This window comes from Apis florea, unplaced genomic scaffold, assembly GCF_048593485.1.
Source record: "Apis florea isolate Af1SG1 unplaced genomic scaffold, ASM4859348v1 contig_2492_pilon, whole genome shotgun sequence".
Taxonomy (NCBI): Eukaryota; Metazoa; Arthropoda; class Insecta; order Hymenoptera; family Apidae; genus Apis; species Apis florea.
In genome coordinates, this window is record NW_028256593.1 from 419,363 (window position 1) to 445,538 (window position 26,176).

The 26,176-nt window shown below is 28.1% G+C and overlaps 7 protein-coding genes across 15 annotated transcripts; 3 read left to right on the top strand and 4 right to left on the bottom strand.

The window, feature by feature from the left end:
• Positions 1 to 244: 244 nt before the first annotated feature.
• On the bottom strand, positions 245 to 5,236 carry LOC100866186 (cytosolic 10-formyltetrahydrofolate dehydrogenase). 3 transcript variants are annotated; one of them, XM_086905857.1, is made up of 8 exons: positions 4,619 to 4,797; positions 4,303 to 4,350; positions 3,681 to 3,822; positions 3,364 to 3,598; positions 2,277 to 2,956; positions 1,777 to 2,191; positions 1,056 to 1,714; positions 245 to 961 (listed from the first exon to the last, which is right to left on the bottom strand). In XM_086905857.1, exons 3-8 carry the CDS (start codon positions 3,814 to 3,816, stop codon positions 384 to 386), a joined length of 2,703 nt encoding a protein of 900 aa, XP_086761983.1. In that variant the 5' UTR covers positions 3,817 to 3,822; positions 4,303 to 4,350; positions 4,619 to 4,797; the 3' UTR covers positions 245 to 383. The 3 variants fall into 3 exon arrangements, with proteins under 3 accessions (XP_086761983.1, XP_086761984.1, XP_012342561.2); XM_086905858.1 differs by having other exon boundaries at positions 3,681 to 3,829; positions 4,619 to 4,766; XM_012487107.3 differs by lacking the exon at positions 4,303 to 4,350 and having other exon boundaries at positions 4,619 to 5,236.
• Positions 5,237 to 5,598: 362 nt separating this feature from the next.
• LOC147657881 (protein Red-like) lies at positions 5,599 to 7,838 on the bottom strand. The gene is made up of 3 exons (XM_086905871.1): positions 7,496 to 7,838; positions 6,893 to 7,407; positions 5,599 to 6,813 (listed from the first exon to the last, which is right to left on the bottom strand). Exons 2-3 carry the CDS (start codon positions 7,382 to 7,384, stop codon positions 5,755 to 5,757), a joined length of 1,551 nt encoding a protein of 516 aa, XP_086761997.1. The 5' UTR covers positions 7,385 to 7,407; positions 7,496 to 7,838; the 3' UTR covers positions 5,599 to 5,754.
• Positions 7,839 to 7,941: 103 nt separating this feature from the next.
• Positions 7,942 to 10,167, bottom strand: LOC100872530 (N(4)-(Beta-N-acetylglucosaminyl)-L-asparaginase). Its single transcript, XM_086905872.1, has 7 exons — positions 10,010 to 10,167; positions 9,691 to 9,870; positions 9,289 to 9,544; positions 9,038 to 9,194; positions 8,737 to 8,962; positions 8,381 to 8,679; positions 7,942 to 8,315 (listed from the first exon to the last, which is right to left on the bottom strand). Exons 3-7 carry the CDS (start codon positions 9,413 to 9,415, stop codon positions 8,054 to 8,056), a joined length of 1,071 nt encoding a protein of 356 aa, XP_086761998.1. The 5' UTR covers positions 9,416 to 9,544; positions 9,691 to 9,870; positions 10,010 to 10,167; the 3' UTR covers positions 7,942 to 8,053.
• On the top strand, positions 10,010 to 11,907 carry LOC100866073 (thioredoxin-related transmembrane protein 2 homolog). 2 transcript variants are annotated; one of them, XM_003694146.4, is made up of 5 exons: positions 10,010 to 10,491; positions 10,573 to 10,753; positions 10,813 to 10,999; positions 11,107 to 11,302; positions 11,371 to 11,907. In XM_003694146.4, exons 1-5 carry the CDS (start codon positions 10,348 to 10,350, stop codon positions 11,467 to 11,469), a joined length of 807 nt encoding a protein of 268 aa, XP_003694194.1. In that variant the 5' UTR covers positions 10,010 to 10,347; the 3' UTR covers positions 11,470 to 11,907. The 2 variants fall into 2 exon arrangements, with proteins under 2 accessions (XP_003694194.1, XP_086762001.1); XM_086905875.1 differs by having other exon boundaries at positions 10,315 to 10,491; positions 10,849 to 10,999.
• Positions 11,895 to 19,320, bottom strand: kz (putative ATP-dependent RNA helicase kurz). 2 transcript variants are annotated; one of them, XM_086905870.1, is made up of 17 exons: positions 19,221 to 19,320; positions 16,859 to 16,958; positions 16,583 to 16,762; positions 16,229 to 16,513; positions 15,533 to 16,153; positions 15,053 to 15,404; positions 14,715 to 14,976; positions 14,381 to 14,573; positions 14,073 to 14,305; positions 13,787 to 14,010; positions 13,469 to 13,714; positions 13,199 to 13,388; positions 12,902 to 13,042; positions 12,638 to 12,841; positions 12,304 to 12,522; positions 12,138 to 12,235; positions 11,895 to 12,064 (listed from the first exon to the last, which is right to left on the bottom strand). In XM_086905870.1, the coding sequence occupies exons 2-17, from the start codon at positions 16,931 to 16,933 to the stop codon at positions 11,988 to 11,990; spliced, it is 3,600 nt and encodes a 1,199-aa protein (XP_086761996.1). In that variant the 5' UTR covers positions 16,934 to 16,958; positions 19,221 to 19,320; the 3' UTR covers positions 11,895 to 11,987. The 2 variants fall into 2 exon arrangements, with proteins under 2 accessions (XP_086761996.1, XP_086761995.1); XM_086905869.1 differs by lacking the exon at positions 19,221 to 19,320 and having other exon boundaries at positions 16,859 to 17,559.
• Positions 17,804 to 19,115, top strand: LOC100872415 (ARL14 effector protein-like). 2 transcript variants are annotated; one of them, XM_086905879.1, is made up of 4 exons: positions 17,923 to 18,177; positions 18,328 to 18,410; positions 18,488 to 18,753; positions 18,819 to 19,115. In XM_086905879.1, exons 2-4 carry the CDS (start codon positions 18,345 to 18,347, stop codon positions 18,901 to 18,903), a joined length of 417 nt encoding a protein of 138 aa, XP_086762005.1. In that variant the 5' UTR covers positions 17,923 to 18,177; positions 18,328 to 18,344; the 3' UTR covers positions 18,904 to 19,115. The 2 variants fall into 2 exon arrangements, with proteins under 2 accessions (XP_003694243.1, XP_086762005.1); XM_003694195.4 differs by having other exon boundaries at positions 17,804 to 18,410.
• Positions 19,321 to 19,407: 87 nt separating the features above from the next.
• On the top strand, positions 19,408 to 25,127 carry LOC100865622 (GTP-binding protein Di-Ras2). Of its 4 annotated transcripts, none has more exons than XM_086905877.1 (5): positions 19,408 to 19,717; positions 19,838 to 19,916; positions 20,785 to 20,987; positions 22,307 to 22,525; positions 23,021 to 25,127. In XM_086905877.1, exons 3-5 carry the CDS (start codon positions 20,850 to 20,852, stop codon positions 23,252 to 23,254), a joined length of 591 nt encoding a protein of 196 aa, XP_086762003.1. In that variant the 5' UTR covers positions 19,408 to 19,717; positions 19,838 to 19,916; positions 20,785 to 20,849; the 3' UTR covers positions 23,255 to 25,127. The 4 variants fall into 4 exon arrangements, with proteins under 4 accessions (XP_086762003.1, XP_086762002.1, XP_086762004.1 ...); XM_086905878.1 differs by having other exon boundaries at positions 19,481 to 19,608; XM_003694143.4 differs by having other exon boundaries at positions 19,630 to 19,764.
• Positions 25,128 to 26,176: the final 1,049 nt, after the last annotated feature.

The window sequence follows — 26,176 nt, forward strand, 5'->3', positions numbered from 1 at the left end:
GAAAAAATAGATCTTGGAAAGGAATAATGATGTAACGGCTAACTATTCAAAAAAATGGAGTCGTCTCTGAATAAAAACGCACGTTGAAACATCTGGAATTTTAAAAGAGAAACTAGAAAGAGCTTGTACAAAAACTTTTTATATAGCTCGCATACGTGGGAGCAAGATTTTACTGTCTCCTAAGTGATAACGATTATCTTTTAGATATTATTTTAGATTTTTGAAATTAAAAACGAAATACAAGTATAAAATAATCAAAAAATTTAATATAAATAAAAAAATTATAGATATGAAAAATGTAAAAATTTACAAACACATGTTTAATACATGAAATATGAAAGACAAGATTGTGATGAAGAATAATGAAATTGAAATGAAATATTCTAATATTCTACAGTGATAGTTTTTGTTTTTAGATATTCGTTTAAAGCTTCTTGACCCAGATCTTTACCAAAACCAGACATTTTGAAACCACCAAAAGGTGCAGCCACATCTGTTTTATTATACGTATTAATGAATACTGTTCCAGCTTCTATTTTCTCGGCAAATCTAAGAGCTCTACTGATATCTCTTGTCAAGATACCAGAAGCCAATCCATACTCTGTATCATTCGCCCTCGCAATCATATCATCTACATTCTTTGAGCTGAATTTAGAAATAATCATGATAGGACCAAAAGATTCCTCTTTAGCTATATACATGTCATCTTTCACGTTTGTGAATATTGTTGGCTCAAAATACCATCCTGGTCGGTCTAATCTTTTCCCACCATAAATTAATTTAGCTCCTTCCTTAACTCCACATTCCACAAATTTCAAAAGTTTATTTAAATGAGCTTCATGGTTTTGTGGTCCATGGGCTGTGCTTCTATCTAGGGGATTTCCTATGGAAATTTTCTTAGTCTCTTCCACTATCCTTCTCAAGAATTCGTCATGAATTGTCTCTTCCACAAATAGCCGACCTATTATAAATAGAATAAATGTTTTAATTTTCTTTTATAAATAATAGGTTAATCATTTTTTAAAGATTTTTATTTAATATTCTGAATATTATACCAGCAGCTATGCAATTTTCTCCTTTGTTGAAAAACACGCTGCTTATTGCAATCTTAATTGCTTGCTGTAAATCAGCATCTTCGAAAATGACTAAGGGACTTTTTCCACCCAGTTCTAGGGATACTTTCTTCAAGTTACTATTTGCACAAGATCTCATTATAGACTGTCCAATTTGCGTAGACCCAGTGAAGCCCAGTTTTCTAATTAGAAGATGTTCACAAATTGCATTTCCAGTCTCAGTTCCGTTTCCTGGTACGATATTCACCACTCCAGGTGGGAAACCAGCTCTTGCAATTAATTCTGCGAATTTCAAAGCTGTTAAAGGTGAAGCTTGTGCTGGTTTCATTACCACAGTATTGCCTGCTGCCAGGCAAGCTGCCATCTTCCAGGAGAGCATCATCAAAGGATAATTCCAAGGAGTAACCAGGCCACAAACACCAATAGGTTCTTTTCGGGTAAAGGTTAAATTACGATTTGGTCTGGCATGAGCTATTGGTATGGTAGAACCTTGAATCTTATCACACCAGCCAGCGAAGTATCTCCAAGTTTCGATCGACATTCCTATATGGGTCTTCAAGGCTAATGTATATACTGCACCGGAATCTATGCTCTCAATGGTTGCTAATTCTTCCTTATGTTGCTCCATTAGATCTGCTAATCTGAAAAAAGATTATTGAGAATTAATTAAAATAAATAAAAATTTATAATCGAAAATATTTACTTGAAAAGAAGAGCTCCACGCTCTCTAGCGCTGATTTTGCTCCATTCTCCTTCTTCGAAAGCTTTCTTAGCTGCTTTAACTGCCTTATCCACATCGTCCACAGTGCCGGTTTCAACAGAACAGATTATTGTTTCGTCATGAGGATTAATTGTGTCTATAGGATTTCCGTGGCCATTTACAAATTCTCCATTAATAAATAATTGTCTAGGGAATTTCAGAGTCATATTGTTCGTTTCGACTTTCACAGCGTCGTATTTGATTTCTTTAGAGGCAGAGATACCTCGTGCTGTTAAAACTACTTTATTTACAAACTGGATAAACACCGGAGCCATGAAGACGTCAATATTTTGTAAAGTCACTTCCAAATTATCCTTTACCTCTTCTACTAATCTTACAACATCCATACTTCCTGCACCTGTAGAAGAAATGATATTTTAAATTTTTTATCTTTCTTGATCTTTCTTTTATCAAATATGTTTTTTGATATATCTTCCACATACCGCAAGCAAAGAAATCTGTATCCTCGTTAACATCCATGTTTAGAATACCTTCCCAAATTCGTTTCAAGGATTCTATGATCTTTTGTTCTTCTTCAGTGAATTCAATCGTGGTATCTTCACTTTTCTGACCAAATTTGCTCGCAAGAATAGTTCTAGTTCCAACTTTCATTCTTTCCACATTGACAAAGTGATTATCAACAGCTTTAATTAACAGTCCATCCTTATGAATGATGCCCAATCTATCCTCTACATTCACTTCAATCTCGTGTTCGGGTATCTGATCACCACTCCATAAGGTAGAACCAAATAGACGAACTTCTTCACCATCGATAATAGTCCAAGCACCTGGAGTGCTATCAAGACTACGTATGAAATCATGAACTTGTTTTGCAGATTTGGTCCAGTTTATTTTTTGAAGTTCTTTTTTATTCATCATAGGATCATAAGTGGCTCCCTCTTCCATTTGAGGAATCATAGGAGCGGTTCCTTTGGCCACAAGATCTACAGCCTCCGCCATGGCCTTGATCCCTTCGGGATACAGGAACTTATTATACAAAGAATCCAACGTATCATTGGAATTTACTTTGCACGATCTTTGGAGCAAAATTGGTCCTGTATCGAGACCATCATCGGCCCAGAAAATGGAAAAACCTGCAGTATCATCTCCTTCTATCAGAGTCCTAAGAAAAGTAAAAAAAAAAAAAAAAAAAATAAAAATAAAAAGATTATTATTTTTGCATGATAAATTTGAATTATAGGAAAGAATGATTGCACAATGATTCTTAAAAATTTATCAATTTTCTTATCATCGTATTCATTAAACGAGAAAGCTAAGAATAAATATGTATTGTACGTTTCGATTGTATTGCACACGAAAACGGAGTCGAACCAGTTTCAAGATAAGCTTGCGTTTCGATTTACAGTGTCTTATTACTCCTCCTTCCCTTCCTTGCCGCCAGTGGTACTCTTTTGCTAAGATAAGCGATTAAGAATTCATATAATAGTTTATAAATATTCTTCTATATTATATTAGGCAATTCCAATCGTGTAATATATTAGGTATTATGATTACTTAAAAAAAACTAACCAGGTAATAGCACTAGCTCCTCTATGTCTTGGTAGCAAGGATGGATGGTAACATATACTACGATGACGAGGATGATTGATGACCTCCATGGGAATGAATTGACTGCAGAATGGAAGAACATTTAAATCAACTTCGATTCCTTTATATAACTGGAGCACTTCCGGCAAGGTCGTTCCTTTGCTTCTCCAAGACTTGATTTTAAAAACTGGAGTATTATCGATTTTTGCTGTTATGGCTATAAAAGACAAAATTGTCGAAATGCTAATATCTGTTGATCAATATTTTTCGTGGAATTTTTATAATTTTTGTATAATTACCTAGAGGATCTTCTCGGTTTCCTTTGTCAGGAATGGTAAAGACCCCTGTGATCTGGTGACCGTTTAGTTTCAGAAGCTTGTAAACCTCGGCTGCGAAGTTGCTTTGACCGATTATTGCCAGTTTGAGTTGCGCCATTGCCGTCTAAATACTCAAAATATTTTAATTTTTATCCTGTTAATATTTAACAATGTTTTTTATTATGAAAGAGTATAATGAAATATAGTGAAATATTAAAATAAAAGAATTAAATTAAAAAAATAAAAAATAAGCGTAATAAGGAGCATAAGATAAAATGTAATTATAAAATGTAAAGATACAAACTTTTAAAAATTAAAATGGTTATAGTTAATTATATAATTAAATATTATAGTTAAATTATTATTAAATATAAAAATATATTATTATAAACAGAAATAAATATGATAGTAAATAAAAAAATAAATATTTTAAATAAATATATGGATTCATGACAATTCTTTATGACCTCATTATACTCATTTTACTAAATCTATATATATGTATATATAAATTTAGTATATTATTATTATTCTTCAATTGACCCAATACCAAATATTAATCATGCCGTTATAGCAAACATTATGCAGCATATAATATACATACCTATTTGCTCCGCGATCTCTTCTAACTTTCACTGTACTTTCAAGTGAACTGCAAAGAGAAGACATAGTAAAGAAGCTGTGCAAAGGAAAAGTTGCTACAAGATAGGGAGAAGAATAAATGGAATTACTTTTCTATTTCTATCTACAATGACCATGTTATTAGCATTAAATGTATTATTATCTACTATCACCAAATGTATCCAATATGCTATCACCCAATCGTTATTCTAATTTCTACTATTTATGTTTAAATTATTCGAATAACAAAGCAATATTTTGTACAATATGTGTTTACAAATTTCAGCAGTTTGTCTTACGGTATTCACGACGTAGGAGCGTATTGAAAGGAAATTCTTCAAGAACAGCATTAGAAAATTAATATCTTCGATTTTTCGATTGTATAGAAATACATTCACTTCGCTGAATGTTATTCGACGATTAAGCAACACTTGTGACTATCGAACTGAAGCGCGCTAAAACGTGCAACGTTTATATAAGCTGTCTGTATCAGTAACCAGGGTCAAGAAATTTTTTTTTTTAACTCTTTCGTAGTTTATCTGTATATTACAATTGTTACTCTGATTTTTATCAGCCACGTGAGTCTCCCGGTACATCCCCTTAAAAATATAATGCGTTAATGAATTGCTGATATATGAAAGTATAAACAAAATAATGGAATAGTATAGCAATAATTACAATATATTAAGAATGTTGTACGTTATCAACCAACGAAAATGTCAAATATGAATATATCATAAATTAATTGGGAATTATTAGGATTATGTAGCATATTGATAATGAACTTATATTTTATACATCATATAATAGTCTAGAATAAAAAGTATTCATCTTAGGTATATATATATGTATAGAATTAATAATAAATATTTAAAAATTCAAATTATTTATTACATGCAATGCATAATTAGCATCGAATGTAATTAATTAGAAATAAATTAATTTTCAAAGAAGATTTTTGATTGAAAATAGAGAAAATTATTTAAAATGTAAATTAATTTATTAAATACTTAAATATATTAGGAATTAATAATTTTTATTAAATCTATTATAGTAAATTACAAGTTTTAACTGGTTTGAACGAGTCTGAATGAAAGATTCTCCCCTATCAATTAGTCATAGGTTATCAATATGATGTTTACATGACCAGTTTTGTTTTACCTGGTTTTAGTCGGTTTAGGTCACGAGCATCAAAAGCTTGGGTCAAGATAAATAAAAAAATGTAAGTTTTCGATTATGATATTAGCAACGTAATTTCAGAAAAGAAAATCAGAACAGATTTAAAAATATTATACAGTCTTTTATTATATCCTTGATCTTGTACATGTTTTAATTACGAACAGATCGATTATATTATATACTATACATACATATAATATTATTATTTTAACGAAATAAAATTAATTGGAAAAACAAATTTATACAGATCGAATATTTAATATCTTGGAACTTTAAATTCTGATGCACCATCCAATACTGTCGTGGGTTTTCTTTTATTCATAATATTCTGAATTTTCTGCCATTCTCTATCTAATTCAGCTTTTTCATTTTTTTCTTTATTATATTTTCTTGTTCTTCTTCCATCAGCCATTTTTACACCATACTGAAATGCTGCTTTTGGTAAGGCTTCTTTATTATTCATATATTCACTATATTCTTCAGGTGTATCAAAATCCCATCTGCCAATAGGACCCTTTTTGTTACCAAGATCCATTTTGGTGTAATCTACTTCATCATCCGAATCATCTATAGCATCTTGCATCTCATCCAAGCCTGGATAACATTCTGCATACCCTTCTGGTTCAGCAGCTAATTTATTAAGGAGTGCGCCTTTTTTTGGAACGTTATTATCTGAATTGGAAGATGCAACATTTGGCAATTGGGGAGTATTTGCTTTATCATCCGTATCCAAACCATTCTCTGGTTTATCAAAATAAGAACCTTTTTTCTTTTCTCGCGGCTGATTTGGATCTTTTTTACTAATTGTTGGAACATAATCACCAATATCTCCATAGATGCTTTCGTCCTGCGGTCTTGGAGCAATATCCATGTCGTTCATATCGTCAGGTCTTGATCTACCATCTTTATACTTCTTTCCTTTTTTACCATGACGATTACCTTGACGGAGATAAGATAAAATTTGTGCCAATTTGTTTATTACGATATCATTTGTTGTTAAAGTAGGAGTATTGTCTATAGTGGGTACATCTGCTTTGCTTCTAATGAGGGTAGTCGGTATATCTACATCTGTATTTTCGTCATCTAATTCAATTACATAGGCCATGCGACCAGGAGTAAATAATTCATTTCTTTCAATCTGTTTAGATTTCATGGTTATAATTGTTCTATAAATATTGCGTCCTATCTTAGTTTTAAACTGCATCTCATCATCTTTCTTTTCTCCCTCTTTTTTATCCTTTTTATCCTTTGGCTTAACTAATTTTTCCATTTCCTGTTCCTGTTCATGTTCTTTTGCTTCTATTTCACTACGTACCTATAAAATAAAATATTATTTTATAAATTTATTTCTATTTCTATATTACAAATTAAATCATTCTTTTGCAGATTCTTACTTTTTGAAGAAGAGCATAATCCAACCCTTTTACTAAATGAGTGTGCTCCATATCACCACCTAAGAATTTTGATTGTTGAATCATTTGTCTTCTACGTTCAGCTGCATCCATTCCTGATTTCAAATCTGGAGCAACGGCACGATATGCACTGGCACTATTCATTGGATCTTCTGCCTGATAATCTTGATTTGTGCCATCCCTACGTTCTCTAGCTCTATCTCTATATTTTTCTGCTAATTCTGCCATTTTATCTTCTTCCTGTTTTTTTAATTTAGCATAAAAACTTTTTTTTTTCCTTCGTAATTCTGCACGACTGCCACCACTAACATTTGGTGTTTGTGCAGTTTTTGCATTAGCATCTCGAGCAGTTCCAGGTACAGAAGCTGGAGTGGCAGATGGAACAGATGCTCTTGGTGTCATCAATAGTTTTCGGAAATCATCGTTCGTTAAACGAACAGACATTCCCATATCTTCCTCCGTTGTTTCTGGCATTTTGGTTATTATATATAAATGTTCTAAAATATCGAGGTTAATTTGTTAAATACTGAAATCATCATAAGAAATCAAAAACTAGATGAAATGTTATAAATTGTAAGTATATACCTTACATATACTTGATATTTTAAAATTTATAATATTGACTTAAAAAAAAATTTATCATTGAATTATTCTGACAGATTACTATTATCACAATATAATATCTTTATTAACAAATATCATAAAGTTAAAAAGTAATAGAGTAGAGAAAGAAAACAATAATCTATTAGAGAAATGACATAATGTGATGCCATCTACTGTTATTTCGTAGTACTATATAATATATCATATCATTGGATAGATGGCGTCATTAAATTTTGTTATTTTATTCCCTCTATTAGTTTCTAGAGTATAACAGATTTTATAATCTTCGTGAATCTTCTACAGAAATTTTGAGTGTTATTGACATCTAACGGAAAAAGATTATTATTTTTAAATTTAAATTTTGTTGAGCAAATTAAATATAAAAAAAATTAAAATTTCATTTAAAAAATAATATCTTCAAAATAATATCATTTTTGCATATCTTCAACTTTTATTATAATCAAAAATAATTTATACCAAAAAAATATTATCAATTTCTCTTAATAAACATCAGAAATCGGAGAAATTACAAAAAAATCATTAAATGTTTTTAACATTAAGAACTTGATATTTAGCATCTATACAAGTAGCATAATGTATCGTTGGCTTTCCTAATTCAGGATTAGCCACATAATATGCGAAACGGGTAATTCCATTGCATGCAGCTCCATATTCTCCATGTTTATTTAATGCAATCACTGCACCAGTGAATGTAGGATAATGTTTAGCGATTCTTTTAATTGCTGTGGTTGCAGCTGCAGTAGGAGTGGCATCACGGCGCATTTCTTCTACAGCTAAAAAACTAAAAAAATCCCTAGATACAAAACTGCAAAATAAAAAAAATTATACCATTCATTGAACTTTTACCTTGGTAAAAATCGCATCATGATATCTCCTTCGCCGGTTCCAGCTGCCGCACCAACATCTTGATCAGCATATGCACCTGCACCTGCTATTGGGGAATCCCCAATGCGACCAGGGATTTTATTTCTGGCACCATTTGTTGATGTACCAGCTGCTATATGCCCATTTGAATCTATAGCTATAACCCCGATCGTATCGTGATTTTCTTCAGTCATATATGATAAATGTTCCTCCAAATTGTTGTCCATAAAGTCTTTTGAACGATATGGCCCACAAGTTTTTGTTGGATCCGGATTTACATTCTAAGAAGATATATGCATAGTTATATATATAGAATTTCTGTAATAAAAATAATTTACCTTCCAAAAGTTAGGCTGACATTTATTTGCTTTCCAATCTAACCACATTTTCTTTGATTCTTCTGTTTGTAAAGATTCTTTTTTAAATCCCATTTCTACAGCAAATTTTGTGGCTAGTTCTCCACCAATTAAAGAATGTTTAGTATTATGTAAAACCTTACGGGCAACTGAAATCGCATTCTTAATATTTCTTAACAAACCTACACCACCTACATCCATTGTTACTCTATTTTTAATCAAATAATAAAATCAGAAGCAATATTTTTCATATAAGTATATTTTTATATATATATATATATACCCATCCATAATAAGAGCATCTAAAGTTGTTTCTCCAGATTCATCTGGACTACCCCCATATCCTACAGTTTTTCTGCATCTCTGATCTTCACAAAGACTGCAGCTTTCTTCTATAGCATCCAGAGCACTTCTTTCTTCATTATTCAAAACATTCCATGCTAAAACAAATTATAAACACATATCAATACAGTTGTTGTTATATTATTATCATTAGTCTTGTGAAATTATTTCTTTGAATATATAAACAATTACCTCTTTGTGTAGCATTTTCATAATCCCAAGTAATAACTACTAAAGGAATGCTCTTATTAAAAGCAGAAACTTCTTGATACTGTATTAAAGAAATATATATCAAGTAAATAATTAATAGAATCTTCATGTTTGGAGTTCAGTTAGCTATTGATTAATACTAAAACTTGATAATCTTTGTTCATAAAAAAAGAAGGGATATATCTCTCTGATGTTAGATTATACATATATAAACTTGTTTTGTCTTGATATAATATTTCTGGAATGATTTAATAATCTATAAAAATTAATAAACTTCACAAACAGATGAATATGATACGAATTATTTTCACTGTAAATTTATAATAATTGATTTATACGAAATATAAAAAGTAATATTTACAATAAATAATTAAATTTTCTTACAATATGAAATCTTATCGGTTTTGTGGAAAAATTTAACAAGATATCAAGTTCAATGAACGTATATATTATGATCAATTATAAACTCTATCTTATCAAATTAATCATAATTTTATTTGATTTATTTATCGAATATCGTTAATAATTACTAATTTATCCAAATCATCTTAGGTATTGATGTATCTGTAAAAAATATAATTTAATATATTAATTAAATAAATATTAGAAAAATTCTTTCTCTCTATCTGTCTGTCTGTCTCTGTCTCTCTCTCTCTCTCTCTCCTCTTTACATTTTCTTGAATTATATTAATTTACTATTTACTTTTTAAAATGAAATCATGGTCCACTTGTATTTTTTTTTATTATAATTTTGTATTATAATAAGTAAATAAAATTCATGGAATAATTCAGATTATAATTTGAAGTTTGACTAAACATGAAAAAATTCGTGACATAAGCAATTTATAATCGATGTTTAAGATTGTTTCACACATTTTTGCTAAAAAAGAAATTAAATTATAACAAATTATTTAGAATATTTTTTACATCAATTAAAAAACTTTTTGTTTAAAGCTAAAATAGAATAAAAATATTCTCCACAATTTGGGAGTTGCTGTTATCCTAATCAATATACATAACCCTTTTCATATATAAAAAAAAATGCCTTTTAAAAAAGATTTGCGACTTTTATTGAAGCCTTATTATTTTATAAATATTTTACTTAGTCTTTCATATATCATTTCCAAACGTATACCAATTGTTTGTAATTATGTATTCGCACAAGCTGAGTGTGAACTTGATGGGGTAAGTCATTTAAACATAAAAATAGAGATATTAAATTATTTGAGTAGAGTATATTTTATAGTAAATATATTTTTATTTTAGAGAGAAACAGAGATATTATTTTTTCTCATGATAGTCATAATGATAAGGACACGAAAAACTGGAAGTGTAACTATGATAAGCTATTTATCATCCAGCTTTGTATATACTAAAGTTGCAAATCTGATTCTTTGGTTTTATGCAGATATTCGTATGGGAATAATATTTGCTATTATATTCATTTGTAAGTATTTGATATAACAATTTTCAAATGAACATTATTATATAATTCAATAATTATAGTATGCGGTTTAATGTTTCCTGAACCAACATATCAAGGTCCAGAAAAGATAACATATTTACGTGGTGCAAATGGATTACAAGATGAATTTTACCGTGATACAAAAATCATTTGGTTAGTTGCATTCTACACAGCTTGGAATCCAGCTTGTGTCAACTTTGCACCAATATTCTCCGAACTTTCAGCAGAGTTCGTAATGATTAATCATTTATGATAATAATTATATAATCGTGCATAATCATATATATTATCAATGATTATAATATTATATTAAAAATAATATTTTAAATTTATAGATATGCCTTAGAAAATTTGAAATTCGGAAAAGTAGATATAGGTAGATATCCGGATGCTGCGTTGAAATATCATATTAGTGATGCTAGTACCAGCAAACAGCTTCCTACCTTAATTTTATTTAAAGAAGGTAAAGAAGTAGAAAGACGTCCACATGCAGATCATAAAGGAAAACTGATTAAATTTCTCTTTTCATTGGTATGTAACATGGTAGATTTTTAAATTTTTGAATGTATATATGTATATATAAAAAAATTATTTTTTAGGATAATATAAAGGCAGCTTTTGATCTAAATAATATTTATAGAGATTGTAAAAAAAATCCGATCAAGAAGAAGGAAAAAAAAATAGTAAAAGCAGAGTGATCTAATCAGCATTTCCAAATGTTGAAATATTTACTATCATAGCACTGCCAATGCGATTTTAAATGAAGATTACTTCATATAGAATAATGAAGTTTAGAGTAATCAATGTCTTGCGCAAATTTCCGAAACTGCAAATAATTTGTAAATATTCATTATATTTTCTATTATTATGTATATTTTTAACTTCACTATAGATAGATATTTCTTTATATATTCTAGCTTACTGTATATAAGTACTAATATATTGTAATATAAGATATTAGGTTAAGATACTAATTTATTAAATATTATATTAATTGAAATTAAATAAAATGTAGAGCACTACGTGTATAAATTATAATTCGTCGAAACCAAAGCAAATTTAGAATTAAGTTAAACATAAATTATATGCAATATTGCAGTTTTGTTGAATAAATTGAGTAAAATTTTGTTGAAATAGATAATTGTATTAAATATTTATATATTATAAAATTCAAGTATTTATACAATTGTGGATATATAATTTAGCATAAAATTTATCATACAGGTGGCCAAATGATCATGATATGTCCGTGTATTGATTCTGGTAACCATTTTTGATAAGCTGATAAAAGAACTGAAATTTATAATGATAATTTCTTAATATCATATTATGACCATATATTTATGTATAAAAAACATATACTTACAATTTATATCTGTCTTCCAAGTTTCTAATAATTGTACTTTTGACATAATTCCATGAGATAATAATAGTTGAGTCATTTCTTGCGTTCGCGGAATTAATCTAAAATTCCATGTCAAATTATTAATTTAGAATTGTTTTATTTATTTTAACTCTATTTAAAATCTTACTTAGCCCATGCTTTGGTAACACTTTGAGGAGTTGATAATAATGAAGGAACGAATTGTTTTAATTTTGGAAATATTTTTCCTTCTAAAAAGAAGCACGCAAACCATTTAACCCCATCTATGGATAATGGATATTCCATATCCATTATTGGTAATTTCCAACCTGCTCTTCCGAATGTTCCCGTTATACTACACATTACTTTTCCAGTTTCTGGATCGTATCTTCATAAATTAAATGTTTTATTATATAAGATGTTTTATTATATATTTTATTATTATATTTAGTATAAAGAAATGTTTTATTATAAAAAAAAAAAAAAAAAATAGATTTATGTACCTTGGTGGTGGATCAGTTAAAGGATCTCCAAGTTGGCATAGAGAAGGAGCAAATTTAGGCAGCCATTCCGATTCTATAGCTGTGACACCACGCATATATATTTTATTTGTTTCATATATTTCCTGATAAACTACCCATTCAGGACATGTTTTTCGGAGAATGGATGAAGAATGTAGAAATACTGGATCTTCCATATCTACAGTTCTATACAAAAAATTATTTAATTATATATTTAAAATGGTTAAGAAATATTTAATATCTTACTTATAGGCATATTTCCATTTAGCCTTATCTTGATCTTTATTAATCTCATCTGGCATCACTTTTCTTGCAACTTGATCAGCCATTCCTGCAAGAACTATTTGCCTGAGAAGTTTGGCTTCCATATCAACTGGAGGTTTCATCCTGAATTAAAATTAGAAATAAATTTTTTAATAATTTAAATAAAGATAATTAAGCATTAAAAAAAGTAATGAAAAGCAAAATATAGAATCCCGATTTTTTGTGAATTTCAATTCTCTGTAGATGTTTCCTCAGTTCTTATTATTTACTTGTACATACTGTGGATCAATGATGAGATTTAAATCTTGAATATTCAAATTAATTTCATTTGTTAATTGCTGTCGAAGTTTTCGAATTTCTACAATCGCCTTATGTCGTAAACCATGCTCTTCGCAAAAAGAAAATAGTTTTCCTTTAGTTCCCGCATATTCTGCACTTCCTACAGCTCTGATTAAAACCATTGGATCACCTTTTTCGTAGAATATATTATATTTAATTAATATATCTATATTTTATTATCATAATTTTTAAAAAATTTAAATTATATACCAAGGAGTAAACTATTGCCAGTACCAGCCCAAAAACGTTTTATTTGTAACCACTTATTTCGAGAATCAATATCTACATCAAATGCTTCCATCAATACCTCTTGAACAGAAAGCGCAGCTACCATACATACTGTGTATTGAAGAAGATTATGTTGATGGGACAAAGCTAACATTTTTCCATAACGAGGAGCAACAGGAAATGCAGCTATACTGCGACCAAGTGATGTTACTTTAGCACTATATGAATCTAAATAAAGAATAATTACAATGGATAAATAATTGATTACATTTAAATAATAGAGAATTATATAAACTGTACCTTCTTTTTCAATAGCTGGCTGTTCTAAAACTCCAAGTATTATTAGTCTTTTTTCAGCCATTTTTAATTGTGTAGCATCTGGTGGCGATGGAAAAGGAAAATTCACAACTCTGTCAATATTCATGATTTTCATTTGTAAAATTAAATCATCTACAGGTTTTCTTTGAATCTCTGATTGATTAAACTGTTCAAAATGATCATTAAACACTGCTGAGGAATATAACCTGTAATTAATATTTAATAAGGAAATTATATTTTCTAATTATGAACTAATTTCAAAAAATACCTATAACAATGTCCAGGGCCAGTTCTACCAGCTCTTCCTGCCCGTTGATTAGCAGATGCCTTACTAATATAGCAGACTTTGTATGTACTAACTCCAGTTACTTTATCATACATCCTTGTTTTACAACGTCCACAATCTATTACGTATTTTATATTAGGTATAGTTAGGGAAGTTTCTGCTACATTTGTAGATACCACACATAAACGATGATCTTCTGGAGGTGGCTCAAACACCTAAAAATAAAAATTGTTTAATTATTTTCAATTGTTACTTTTATAAATTTTAATATTTTTGAATTTTTAAATTACTCTTGCTTGTTTATGACTAGGAAGCAGAGAGTATAATGGTAAAACCCATAATGGTTGTGCATTTATACAAGTCTTTGGATTAATCATATCTTCATCTTCACTTTTGTCATCATTTTCGTCTAATTGTTCTTCTTCATCATCTTCTGCAGTAATTAAATCTTCGTATGTATCATCAATTGGAATTACAGAATAACTAAAAATTAGTGTATTATGATTATAAGATAATTAGATAAAAAGTTATATAATATAACTTATAATATAAATAAAAGCATCTATAATAAAAGTTATAATATAATAGTTAGTCATATATAAAAAAATAAATATATTTTATTACTCATCCAGATTAATGTTTGGTAATTGAATTTGTTTTTTTTGACGTAATTTATTATAACGAATAGTTTTTCTGTAACAAAAATCATTATCACTATCAATATTATCGCTTTCGTTATTATCATTTTTATCTTGAATATCTTCTTTCTCCTTTGGAAAATCTTTATTTTCTGATTTTTTTTCTCTTTTTGTAGTTTCTTTCTTATTTCTTCTTGTAGAAAAAGCTTGGCGCAATTTCCGTACTACGAAATTTACTTCTCGTTGTCCTAAATTAATGATATATATTTTTAAAAAGAACGTATTATAAAATTTATAAGTAAATTGAAATTTTAAAAAATATACCCGTCAAAAATATTAAAATTCCACCATCAGGAAGTCGAGTATGTATTTTTATAGCTTTCTTTAGAGCATCAGAAATATAATTAATGCTTGTTCTTTTATTAAAATGTATTGTAACAGGAAATTGTCTTGATTCCACTGTTAATATGGGTGGTTTCATTTTAAATAATTTGTTATTTTCTACAAATTCTTCTACACGTAATGTAGCTGACATAATTACAAGTTTCAAAGAATTTTTTCTTTTATTCCGTAGTGGTACAATTCGTGATAATAGTCCTATCAAAATATCGGTATATACACTACGTTCATGTGCTTCATCTAAAATAATTATGGAATATTTCGTCAGTAAAAAATCCTAAAATATTAAAAAATTAAAAATTAAAAAAAAAATAAAATATTAAAAAATTCTGATTATAATAATTATTTCAAAAAATTATTTAATTATTTAATGATTATATTCAATTTATTTAAATAATTACATACACTTTGTATTTCCTTTAATAATACACCATCAGTCATAAACTTGATTTTTGTTTCAGGTGTAACATTTCCTTCAAAACGAATCAAGTAAGAAACTTCTTTTTCAGTAAGATTCATTTCTTCAGCAACACGTTTACTCATAGATATAGCTGCTACTCTTCTTGGTTCTGTAATTCCAATTAATTTTTCTTGAGCATAGCCAGCTTCATAAAGAAATTGTGGAACTTGCGTAGTTTTACCACTGCCTGTTTCACCAGTAATTATTACAACAGGATTTTCATTAATTGCTTCCATAATAACTTGTTCCTCTGCTACTACTGGTAATTTTAATCTAGCTGCTTGAATTTCTGGTTTCCTTTGCAGCATTACAAATAGAGCAGACTTTTTTTCTATCAAATGCTGTAGCTTTAAGGATTCTTTAGTTAAAGTGATTATTGATTTTTTTTCTTCTTCTATAGTATTTTTTATTACATTTCTATCTGTGAGATCATTTTTTTTATTTGAAATATGCTCATTTTTTCCTTTTATTTTATTTTTTTCTAAAGACACAATATTTGTTGCATCTTCTTCCTGCTCATCTTCATTATTCTTTGTATCTAATTCTAATTCGCTATTACTAGATTCCTATAACAAATTACATTAATTATTTTAATACACAATTATTTTAATATTTGATTTATTAAATAATTATTAACTTACATCAAATCCAATAACATTTGGATCTGAAATTGTTTTCTCAATTACTTCTTTTTCTAAAATAGCTAATCTTTTTTTCTTACTAGCTCTAATAGCATTTATAGGTATTTCTACTGTATCATTTTCATTTTTAATATTCGAATCAATTTTATATTCTTTAACAGATAATTCTGCTTCTCTAAAATGACGTTTTAATCCTTTAGTTTGTACACTTGTCAAAGATATATATTGTTTTAATTCTTCTGGTGATGCTTGTACTTTTGCTAATTCTTCTAGAAGTTCTGTTCTCTATTAAAATAAAAATAAAAAAATAATATGAAAAAAAATAATATGAAAATTTTATACTCAATAACTTACCTGTAATTTTTTTTTCTTTTTTTCTATAACTTTTTCTAATTGTTTTCTACGTTTTTTAGATAATAATCGAGTAGTAATAGTATTTTTGACTTTCTTTTTGGTTTTTCTTTTTTCATTTGGGAGAACTAATGCATTACAACTATCAAAATTATCTTCACGATGTATAATATCTATGGGAATCTAAAAAAGATTTTTTAAATATTTTTTCTTTTCGTTTTTTTATTATATATTATATTATTATATATATTTATATATTATATTACTGTATAAAAATACCTTTTTAGTTGCAGAGTTATCAATTATAATTTCGGCATTATTTCTCGCTTTCCAATTATATTTTTTTTTCCCCATGTTTATTTATGTAAAAATTTTTCAACTAAAATAATATGTTTCTTTTTTTAATATATTTTTACAATTATTTACATATTTTATTTAGTTTTTACTTATATATATATGTATATTATTTGGTTATGATTTTATCCACGTGTATGATTTGAGTCATCTAACATTCTTTATGAAAGAATACAGAAATAATTATCTATAACCGGCAATTAATATTTTAATATTTAATATTTTAATTTATTTTTTTGTTTCGTGCTGCAAGAACACTTTTCATTTCCTTACTACTCCACTTTCATTTTAGTGATTTTCAAAGCTAACATATTTGTAAATTAGATATATAAATATTGTAAATTAGATAGATAGATTACAAGTATATTACTACTGTATTATATTTCTAAAAATAAAATTATATTTAAGTTTTTGAATTTAATAAAGATATATTATACGAGATATATTTTGCAAAATCATCATCTTAAATACGAACGATTTAGAGATATATTATAAAATCGAGAATAATATTTATATATTTAATATTTATATATATTTTTTAATATTATTTAATATTTATTTTAATATTTTATTATTATTAGATTAAGATTTGATCTTCTACTTTAAAAGAGAAATAGTAAAAATGTAATATGATAAATAATTAATATCATATTAATATCACATATAATATCAATGTAATTATGATTTGTATTTCATTTATGATTATATCAAATGCAAGTATAAACAAAAAGAGTAACTGATAGAAAAAATAGAATTAGAGAATTAGAGAATTAATCAGCATTATCTCTTAAGTAATTATAAAAAAATATTTTTCAAGAGATGGCGCTAATCCATAATTCTTATTCTATTATATTTTTTCTTTAAAAAAATATCTTTAATGTTCAAAAGATGGTCTTGATAGTTAATTTTTATTTTATTTCTATTCTTCTTTTATTATTTACTCTTCTTATATATATATAAATATATATATATATATTAGTTTTATCTACAGACTTTTTAGAGATGGCGCTAATTCTCATACTTCCATCTTTATGTTTATCCTAAATTTCATCTGTGATAAATTAATGAATATCAACAATAGATAAAGAAAAAAATATTATTTTCTAATAATTTCGCAGGATGTCGCTGATATATACGCTGATACAAACATGTGACATTAAAAGACAATTTGTTTTAATAAGTCATTAATCTGTCGCGAAATAATTAATTAAAGAAAAATGCGATCAATTTTTTAATTATTTTGTGTAATTTTTTCTTTCTTTTCGAATATTAATATATATATTATTATGTGAATTTTAGATTTTTAAATTATAATAAGTATATAATAGAGGTTATGTTAATCAAAATTTATAATTTATAATTAAATAATTAAAACTTTATTTAAAAATTTAAAGATAAGATTTAATAAGATATGGATACAGAAAATTCGAGCGAGAATTCACATCCAATTTTAGAGACTCCTCCACGTGCTGAACGAGTAAGTTTTTGATATACCATGATAAATTTCAATTTTTCTAAATTCTTATATTATTTTCATCATATTTTATATCATAGAAAAGTACCCGAGGATCGCGACAAAAAGGAGTAGATAGTATAACAAAAAAATTTCTACGTAACTTTGATCCAGAACATAGTGAAAGAGAAAAACGAAAACTTCATCGACGGTTATATCAAGGCCACAAAAGACATGCTATGTATGACGAAAATGGAGTTTATACTCAAACAAGAGATGATCTTTGTGATTGTTTAAATTTAAATTGCGCTGGATGTCATTTTCCTTGTTCTAAATGCAATTCTCCTAAGTGTGGTCATGAATGCAGGTATGATATTAATTAAATTTTAAATTATTTCATTTTTTGAATATTAAAAATAAGTTTTTTATCAGGAATAATCGTAAGTGGACATATGAATCCATAGAAAATGAAGGAAGTGATGTCATCATAAAAAATCCATTATTGAAAGAAACTTGAAGTTCAAAAATCAAATCAGTTAAATAATTATATCATTATATATCAATATGATTATATTATTTTTATAAGAACTTTATGGCTGTGCTGTGCAAAAACTTTACTATCAATTTTTCACCAAGCTATATACTTATATTTATTTTCAATTTTATTAATATTATATAAGTTATATACATTATAATAATTAGAATATAAAAAAATGATATGTAAGAATATCTATATCTTATAACTTTTAAATTAATATTCCTTGTTAAAATCTCTTTTGAATCATGCATGTAAAATTTTAAGAATTTTTTTAATGCATCTAACATTAGGCTTACCATTTCTATGCAAAATGAATCCAGCGTATATTTTAGCAAAAAGTTAAGGAAAAATTATTTCAAAATGTTCTGTAAAAACAAGAAAGATTGAAAACGCTCAGTCAACGATGCACGTGCGTGTTCACAAACACACGAATATGCTATTGATTTTCCACGGTACTTTTAGCATAGTGCGCACGTACCTAACGCACATACACACATTCAACTGGCGAAGTAGGGTGAGTCCCGGTGCGGAGGGCGTGCGCTTCGTTTTCTTTCGAGATCGTGAAAGTTTATAGCAGCGAGCAGCCGAAGATAAAGTGTTATGAATATGCTGATTCTGTGGCTATTGAAAATCGAACGCAATATTTGTCAATCGATTATTTGCTAATCAACAGTCGTGGTTAAGGTACTTGGATATTGGATAGCAATCCGAACATCGATACGAGACGAACATCCTCAAGCCAATTGTTATTATCCTGATTCTTAAAAGGATTCACGTTGCTTCTTCTTTCGAAGTAACAGAAGATTTCTTATATTTTAACAAGAATTACACTTGAACGCGGTTTTTATCATTATTTTTTAAATTAGAAAAGAAAAATTGAGAAGTGCATCGAGAAAATTAATATTTTTTTCAGGAATAATATAGTTTACCGGAGATCTAAGTGACTTACTTGAAGAAAAGAAAGTGCACGACAGTGTTGTTTGCTATACAAGGTTCACCAAACATTTTATTATCTGCAGACCCTCCGCATCATTGGGTCAATACAATTGAGATCTTATCATCTAATGCGTGACGCGTCGACATTTAACCGTGGTCGTGGTTCAGTAATTGGTTACATATATTTTCAGAATATACCTCTGTTATATGTTTATACTGATTATTTAATTTTTATTTAATTCTTTGTAAGCAATTTTGAAAATGACCGTGATAATAATTAATTAAAAATTGATATAGAAATTTCTTAAATTGGTTTTAATATCATTGATCTCTATGTGAATATTCTCTAGTGAAAATGTTTGATAATGATGACAAGAGTCTCGAGTCTCAAACATCACTTGTTGAATATATACACATGTAGAGGGATGATTACGGGTCATAAGAGGATTATGAAGTGGCATTTATATCAAGTTGTCGGTTTTTTCAGCGATTAAACATTGCAATATCATTAAGAAAATGATAATAATAGTTCATTATAGAAATTAAATATTATATTAACAAATTGTAAAGATAAAAAAAAAGTGTAAATCAATAATTTGATGTTAAATTTTTTGAATTTATTAAATTGACATCAATTAAAGATTTATTATAATGATAATTTTATTCGTTCAAAATATTATTAATTCAAAATAATTTATTAAATTTTATTAGTTTAAAATAATTTACTTTATACAATCAATTGGTAATCATCCATTCTCATGGAAATCGAATAAGAAAAATATATTAATCAGTGTAAATAATCAGCAGAGATGTAAAAAAAAAAAAATACGAGAATTATAGAATAGCGGAGGGTTATTCTTTATACAATCTTTATACAAAATCCATGGATTTTCAAGTCAACTTTTTATACGTTATGCACGACAGACAAATTTATACTGAAGGGACCCCGGTTAGCGGGGGTTAATATCATCGGGACGGCAGATGTCAGAATGCCAGAGCAGAGCAACGATTACCGCGTGGTGGTGTTTGGAGCGGGTGGTGTTGGCAAGAGTTCTCTCGTATTACGTTTCGTGAAAGGAACTTTTCGTGAATCTTATATACCCACTATCGAGGATACGTATAGACAGGTAAGTCTAAAAAAAAAAAAGACATAAATCTATATAGTATTTTGTATAATAAACTCTTATATCTCTTGCATAGAGATTAATAAAAAAATTTTCAAATTTATTTTGTTTTTATTAAATATTTACTAAATATTTTGCTAAATACTTTATTATTATTATGTATAAAAAATATATATGTTATTATATATAAAAAAAATTAAAGATTATAAAAAAATTAAAAATTTACCAATTTTTTTTATATAATTTTATAAATATAGAATGAATTTTTGTCATATATTTTCAAAAAAATTACGTTCTAATATTTATAGTATAAATACGAGGTCAATGTGACTAGACTTGCATGCGAATTTTATTTTTAATTAATTAATTATTTTCAGAATGCCATACTATATACAATAATACATATTATATACAAAGTTTATTATTTTTTTTAAAATAGGAAATTGCTTTGATTTCTAATTTCGATGCCTTTTATATGACAATTTTTGGATTTCTCATTTAAATTGATCATTTGTGATTCTATGTTTCAAAATAATTATATGTAGAATTATTAACCGAATTGGATTGGACAGGCAAGTAAAAAATATCGCATGAAAATCATATGAAAAAGATCGTATTGTATATGATAATAGATTTTCTAGATCAGATAAATAATACCGTAATTGCTTTCATGACGTAAATTGCTGACGCTGAATGATTCATATATGATGCAAGATTCCAATCTAATCATTCATCTTCAAATTATTATCTTGTTCCGTAATTGTAATAAAACTTTTTTCAGTTCTTCAATTTGTTCTTTTTATTCATATTTAAATATATATGTTTTTAATGTTTAAATATTTTTAATTGAATATTTCCAATTTGAATATCTTTTTATTGTTTAATAATTAACGATGTTTTCCTTCGTAAATATTTAAGAACATAAAAGATACATCTTTTAGCTTATATATTTTCATTTTATTCTATGCTGTATATCATAGATATTGATTAAAATTTATTTTTATCAACTTTAACAAAAATATTATAGATCGCAATAATTTGAATTGCATAATCGTTTGATTAGTCGATAATTCAATTTATCGACAATTTTCGTTCAATTGATTTTTCGCCGCTATCGATATCGATCGAAATTATAATAGATTTAAATTATTTTCTAATCGAATGCCAGTTTCAAGCACATTGGAATTTACTGAAGAAGTTTTGAAAACAGAAAAAAAGTATAAAAGCTTCGTTGGTGAAATTGTTGAGACCTGTGCTGTGTGTGCGACGAGAAGCGTGACAAAGAATAAATGAAATGGGACGATTATGGTACGATATTTCAGGTGATAAGCTGCAATAAAAATATATGCACGCTTCAAATTACCGACACAACGGGGTCTCATCAGTTTCCCGCGATGCAGCGGCTTTCCATAAGCAAAGGTCATGCCTTCATCCTCGTATATTCGGTGTGCTCACGGCAAAGCCTCGAGGAACTACGACCAATCTGGGCCATTATTAGAGAACTTAAAGGGCAGGATATATCACAGATACCTATAATGCTGGTAAGACCTATTTTTTAACGTGAATTTTCAATAACCATATAGAGATTTTTAAGTTTAAAAGATCTCTCATCGATATGTCGAAATATTATGAAGAAAATATAAAAATTTATTACAAAAAATATCGATGATCTTATCAATTAACTATTTTCTACCAATAATCTTAATGATTTTCAAATATATTGTAAAAGATTTCTTTTAGTAACTGTTTTCTTTGTTAACAATTAATTAACAATTTACTTTAGTTTTCGAATTATTCGCAAAAAACTTTCGATACTATTAAGATCGATGAAGAGAGTGATGATATATATATATATATATATATATATGTATTATCAATATTATTAAATTTTTTAATAATATCAATAATGTAATAATAAAAACTATTCAAAAGAATTTTAATAATTTTTCATATAAATTTTATTTTTTAATTATAATTAAAAAAATAACAAATTTATGATTTGATTTTTCGATTCGATTCTTTTAATTATTTAACAGGTTGGAAACAAATGTGATGAGAGTCCATCAGTGCGTGAAGTATCGATGAGCGAGGGTGCAGCAGAAGCCGCGAATTGGGGTTGTGGTTTTTTGGAGACATCTGCCAAGACGAATCATAACGTGAACGCCTTGTTCCGAGATTTACTGATGCTTGAGAAAAATAGATCTGTATCGTTACAGCCTGTACAAAGTAACAACGCGATCAGTCTGAAAGAGAAATGCTGCGTAATGTAATGGGCCGAAAGTGGAACAAGAAAAGTAAGAAGAAGTTGCAATCGCATTTTCAGGCGACAAGAAGCTAGAAAACGACGAGAGTAACAGCCTTCATTGTTGTTATTCTTTTGACCCGGCATGGCATCGGCCACGGTAGTCTCGACACGACCAATAGTTAGTATAGATTATATTTATGCTAACAAAAGGGATGATATATATCCTAAAAGGTTACGTGTCGTACAGGGTATATTTAAAATACTCTTTGTTCATTAAGAAGCTTATTCTTGCGCTAGTAATTTTTTCGAAATGTTTCGGATCCTCTTGTGAAATGATTGTATATTGTAAGGTTTATATTCGTAGAAAGACGTGCCGATTGTTCATACGACAATCGATTCAAAACATTAAGATTGCTTTGTAATCTCTTTTTAACGAAACCTTACTCTATACTATCGACAAATTTTTTTCAATTTTAATACAGAGCAACGTACTCGGTCCATCTCCTACGTTTTACAGACCAACGTTCTTTCATATGATATGCACGCGATTCACATATACGTATGGGTCTCATCATTCTTTCATGCGGTGATTCGTGAATCGCGATTTATGTATAATACGCATTCAAACGTATAGAGACTTATCCGATCCAATATTTAATTTTGCAGCACTATGCTTATTCAGTTTACTGCGAATAAGTGATTCTTTAGCTATCGTGTAAATGCCAACATTTGTTTCTATATTTTGTTAGCCGCTTCGAGAAAAATCGGCGGCAGCAAATCAATCGAGGATACACGAAATCTGAATCGCAATGAATTCTGAATTTTACAAGAATCATCGTTTGAATATTTTATATAAGTGTATGATGAATATTCGTCATATATGAATCATGATTCACAAATCGTCGTATAAAAAAAGGCGATTATTTTATATTAGTAAGTTGGTTACATTTTGGCTTTCATCTGTTTGACTATGCCGAATTTACTATGTAAGAGATGCAAGAGATCTTTATACTCTAAGAACCAACAACAAAAAATTGATTGTATTTTACATGCCCAATGAAACAAAGTGGATTTTTCCTGAAAGAGTAACCGGTATAAAATTGTAATAATGAATATATAAGGAGATATATCGAATACGATTCAAAAAATAATATGCTCTTTCATGAAAATCTTCCAAGATCGCTGTCTGAGACTACTGCGATCATTAATTTTGGGACCGTTGTCGCACAAGTTTCTTCAGCTAAGGATATAGCATAAGAAGGAACATGCGAACAAGAAACGACAAAATTAGATAAAAGTTGTTACAAGATTGGTTTTTGTTGAATAGTTGTAAGGTTTTTGTAACGATGCTAATTAGGATTTATTACTCGTCACGTTGATACAAATATATACACAAATACACAGAAACACACACACACAAATACACAGGGATGAACAGAGAGGTTTATGTATTTACATATACATGTACAAGGTTCATTAGGCACCACACGTTTTCCGTGTTGACCCATATTTTAGTGTTTTCCTCCTGTATGTTGTATACAGACATAGGTTTGTTAGTGTTTGCGAGGAAACGCTAATTAAAGGGACTCGCTGCGAAGGGCTCGTTTGTTCCTCGACTCGAGTTTCGTTCATTTTCACTACTCGCGTTTATTATTGTAAAAGAGGTACCTAGATTAGGTTTGGGCAAAATTTTCAATTTAAATCTTTTAGAATTATAATACGTATATCATTAATATAAAATGAACACGAAGCTATAGCTATTTATAAATTTCATTTTGAGGCACGATTAATAATTTTTAATCAATTTCTATTGATAATATTTGACAAATAAAAAAAAAAAAAAAAAAAAGAAAGTTTGAAAAAAATCTTCGGTTTAGAATATAGGAAGTATTCACAAATCGAATAACATCGAATTTGAAGGTAAGTGAATTTGAATTAGATTTTGATTTTGATAAGATTTGAATCTAAGTTTAGTTTAGATTATACTTGAGATTTGATTAGACTTTAAAAGTTTTCTAATCTTAGAACTAGTGTTTTTGAATTTGATATTTTGATATTATGGAATACTATCAGAAAATATAATGATAAAGAATATTTATCTCTAATATATATTTATATACATATATGTGTACAAAATTTTACAGGAGAATAGCTGGGTTCTATTATAATCTATCAATTTGAAAAATTTGCTCAGACTCCACCTTGACTTTGTTGGAGCCATTATTACAATTTCCTCTGTATTTAATTCTTACTCGACACCGTCTCTTTTATTAAGGCTTTCTTTTGTTTAAAAAATTCAATGGAGGCACGAGTGGATGAAAATATAAATTCTAATTTGACCACCAAAATATCTGCGTTTCTCGCTTTCATAATCAACGAATTATGGTTTCCAGTCACTTTTTACGCAGTCAATTTTCTTCTTGTCTACTCGTGCCCATAAGGGGATTCAATCATAGCTTTAAAGGACGAACAGTGTATTCTCTATTCAGTCCGACATGTTATTGGGATTAATGAAAGCGAATATTATCCCATCGATATTACAATAGACAAACTGTCAGTGTCATTACTATGATCATTATTATTACTGATGATTATTTCACGAAAGAGGTACATATATCTTGTATTGTATCTTGAGCATACGAGCATATACGTGCGTGCACCGTTTTAGAAACGAGGGCGGTTTCGCGTCGATTCACTTATATTTCAAGATTTATATTATAGCACAAATCTAATTTTATAACTTGTAAATAAGGAAAAGCGAAATTAATTTAAATTCAATCATTATTTAACTATGTTAAATTTTTTTTTTTTTAATATTGTACATAGTTGAAAAGATGGGAAAGATTTGTGAGAATGTTCAGTGTTGCTTTAATTTTTCGATAACGTGATGTATACATGCATATATGCACACATGCATTAACTCATCTGTATGTGAATGTATGTACAT

Excerpts from the sequence above, each read along its gene's own strand:
- LOC100872415 (XM_003694195.4), top strand. The coding sequence starts at position 18,345 with ATGGATACAGAAAATTCGAGCGAGAATTCACATCCAATTTTAGAGACT. Across the intron at positions 18,411-18,487 it reads CTCCTCCACGTGCTGAACGA|AAAAGTACCCGAGGATCGCG; the intron begins GTAAGTTTTTGA and ends TTTATATCATAG. Across the intron at positions 18,754-18,818 it reads AAGTGTGGTCATGAATGCAG|GAATAATCGTAAGTGGACAT; the intron begins GTATGATATTAA and ends GTTTTTTATCAG.
- LOC100866073 (XM_003694146.4), top strand. The coding sequence starts at position 10,348 with ATGCCTTTTAAAAAAGATTTGCGACTTTTATTGAAGCCTTATTATTTT. Across the intron at positions 10,492-10,572 it reads CTGAGTGTGAACTTGATGGG|AGAGAAACAGAGATATTATT; the intron begins GTAAGTCATTTA and ends TTTTTATTTTAG. Across the intron at positions 10,754-10,812 it reads ATTTGCTATTATATTCATTT|TATGCGGTTTAATGTTTCCT; the intron begins GTAAGTATTTGA and ends CAATAATTATAG.
- kz (XM_086905870.1), bottom strand. The coding sequence starts at position 16,933 with ATGGGGAAAAAAAAATATAATTGGAAAGCGAGAAATAATGCCGAAATT. Across the intron at positions 16,514-16,582 it reads AAAAGAAAAAAAAATTACAG|AGAACAGAACTTCTAGAAGA; the intron begins GTAAGTTATTGA and ends TTATTTTAATAG. Across the intron at positions 12,523-12,637 it reads TTAACTGATCCACCACCAAG|ATACGATCCAGAAACTGGAA; the intron begins GTACATAAATCT and ends TAATTTATGAAG.
- LOC100872530 (XM_086905872.1), bottom strand. The coding sequence starts at position 9,415 with ATGAAGATTCTATTAATTATTTACTTGATATATATTTCTTTAATACAG. Across the intron at positions 8,680-8,736 it reads GTCAGCCTAACTTTTGGAAG|AATGTAAATCCGGATCCAAC; the intron begins GTAAATTATTTT and ends ATATCTTCTTAG. Across the intron at positions 8,316-8,380 it reads ATGATGCGATTTTTACCAAG|TTTTTTAGCTGTAGAAGAAA; the intron begins GTAAAAGTTCAA and ends GGATTTTTTTAG.
- LOC100865622 (XM_086905877.1), top strand. The coding sequence starts at position 20,850 with ATGCCAGAGCAGAGCAACGATTACCGCGTGGTGGTGTTTGGAGCGGGT. Across the intron at positions 20,988-22,306 it reads TCGAGGATACGTATAGACAG|GTGATAAGCTGCAATAAAAA; the intron begins GTAAGTCTAAAA and ends ACGATATTTCAG. Across the intron at positions 22,526-23,020 it reads CACAGATACCTATAATGCTG|GTTGGAAACAAATGTGATGA; the intron begins GTAAGACCTATT and ends ATTATTTAACAG.
- LOC147657881 (XM_086905871.1), bottom strand. The coding sequence starts at position 7,384 with ATGCCAGAAACAACGGAGGAAGATATGGGAATGTCTGTTCGTTTAACG. Across the intron at positions 6,814-6,892 it reads ATTATGCTCTTCTTCAAAAA|GTACGTAGTGAAATAGAAGC; the intron begins GTAAGAATCTGC and ends TTTATTTTATAG.
- LOC100866186 (XM_012487107.3), bottom strand. The coding sequence starts at position 4,669 with ATGCTGTTCTTGAAGAATTTCCTTTCAATACGCTCCTACGTCGTGAAT. Across the intron at positions 3,599-3,680 it reads AAACCGAGAAGATCCTCTAG|CCATAACAGCAAAAATCGAT; the intron begins GTAATTATACAA and ends TGTCTTTTATAG. Across the intron at positions 962-1,055 it reads AGAAAATTGCATAGCTGCTG|GTCGGCTATTTGTGGAAGAG; the intron begins GTATAATATTCA and ends TATTTATAATAG.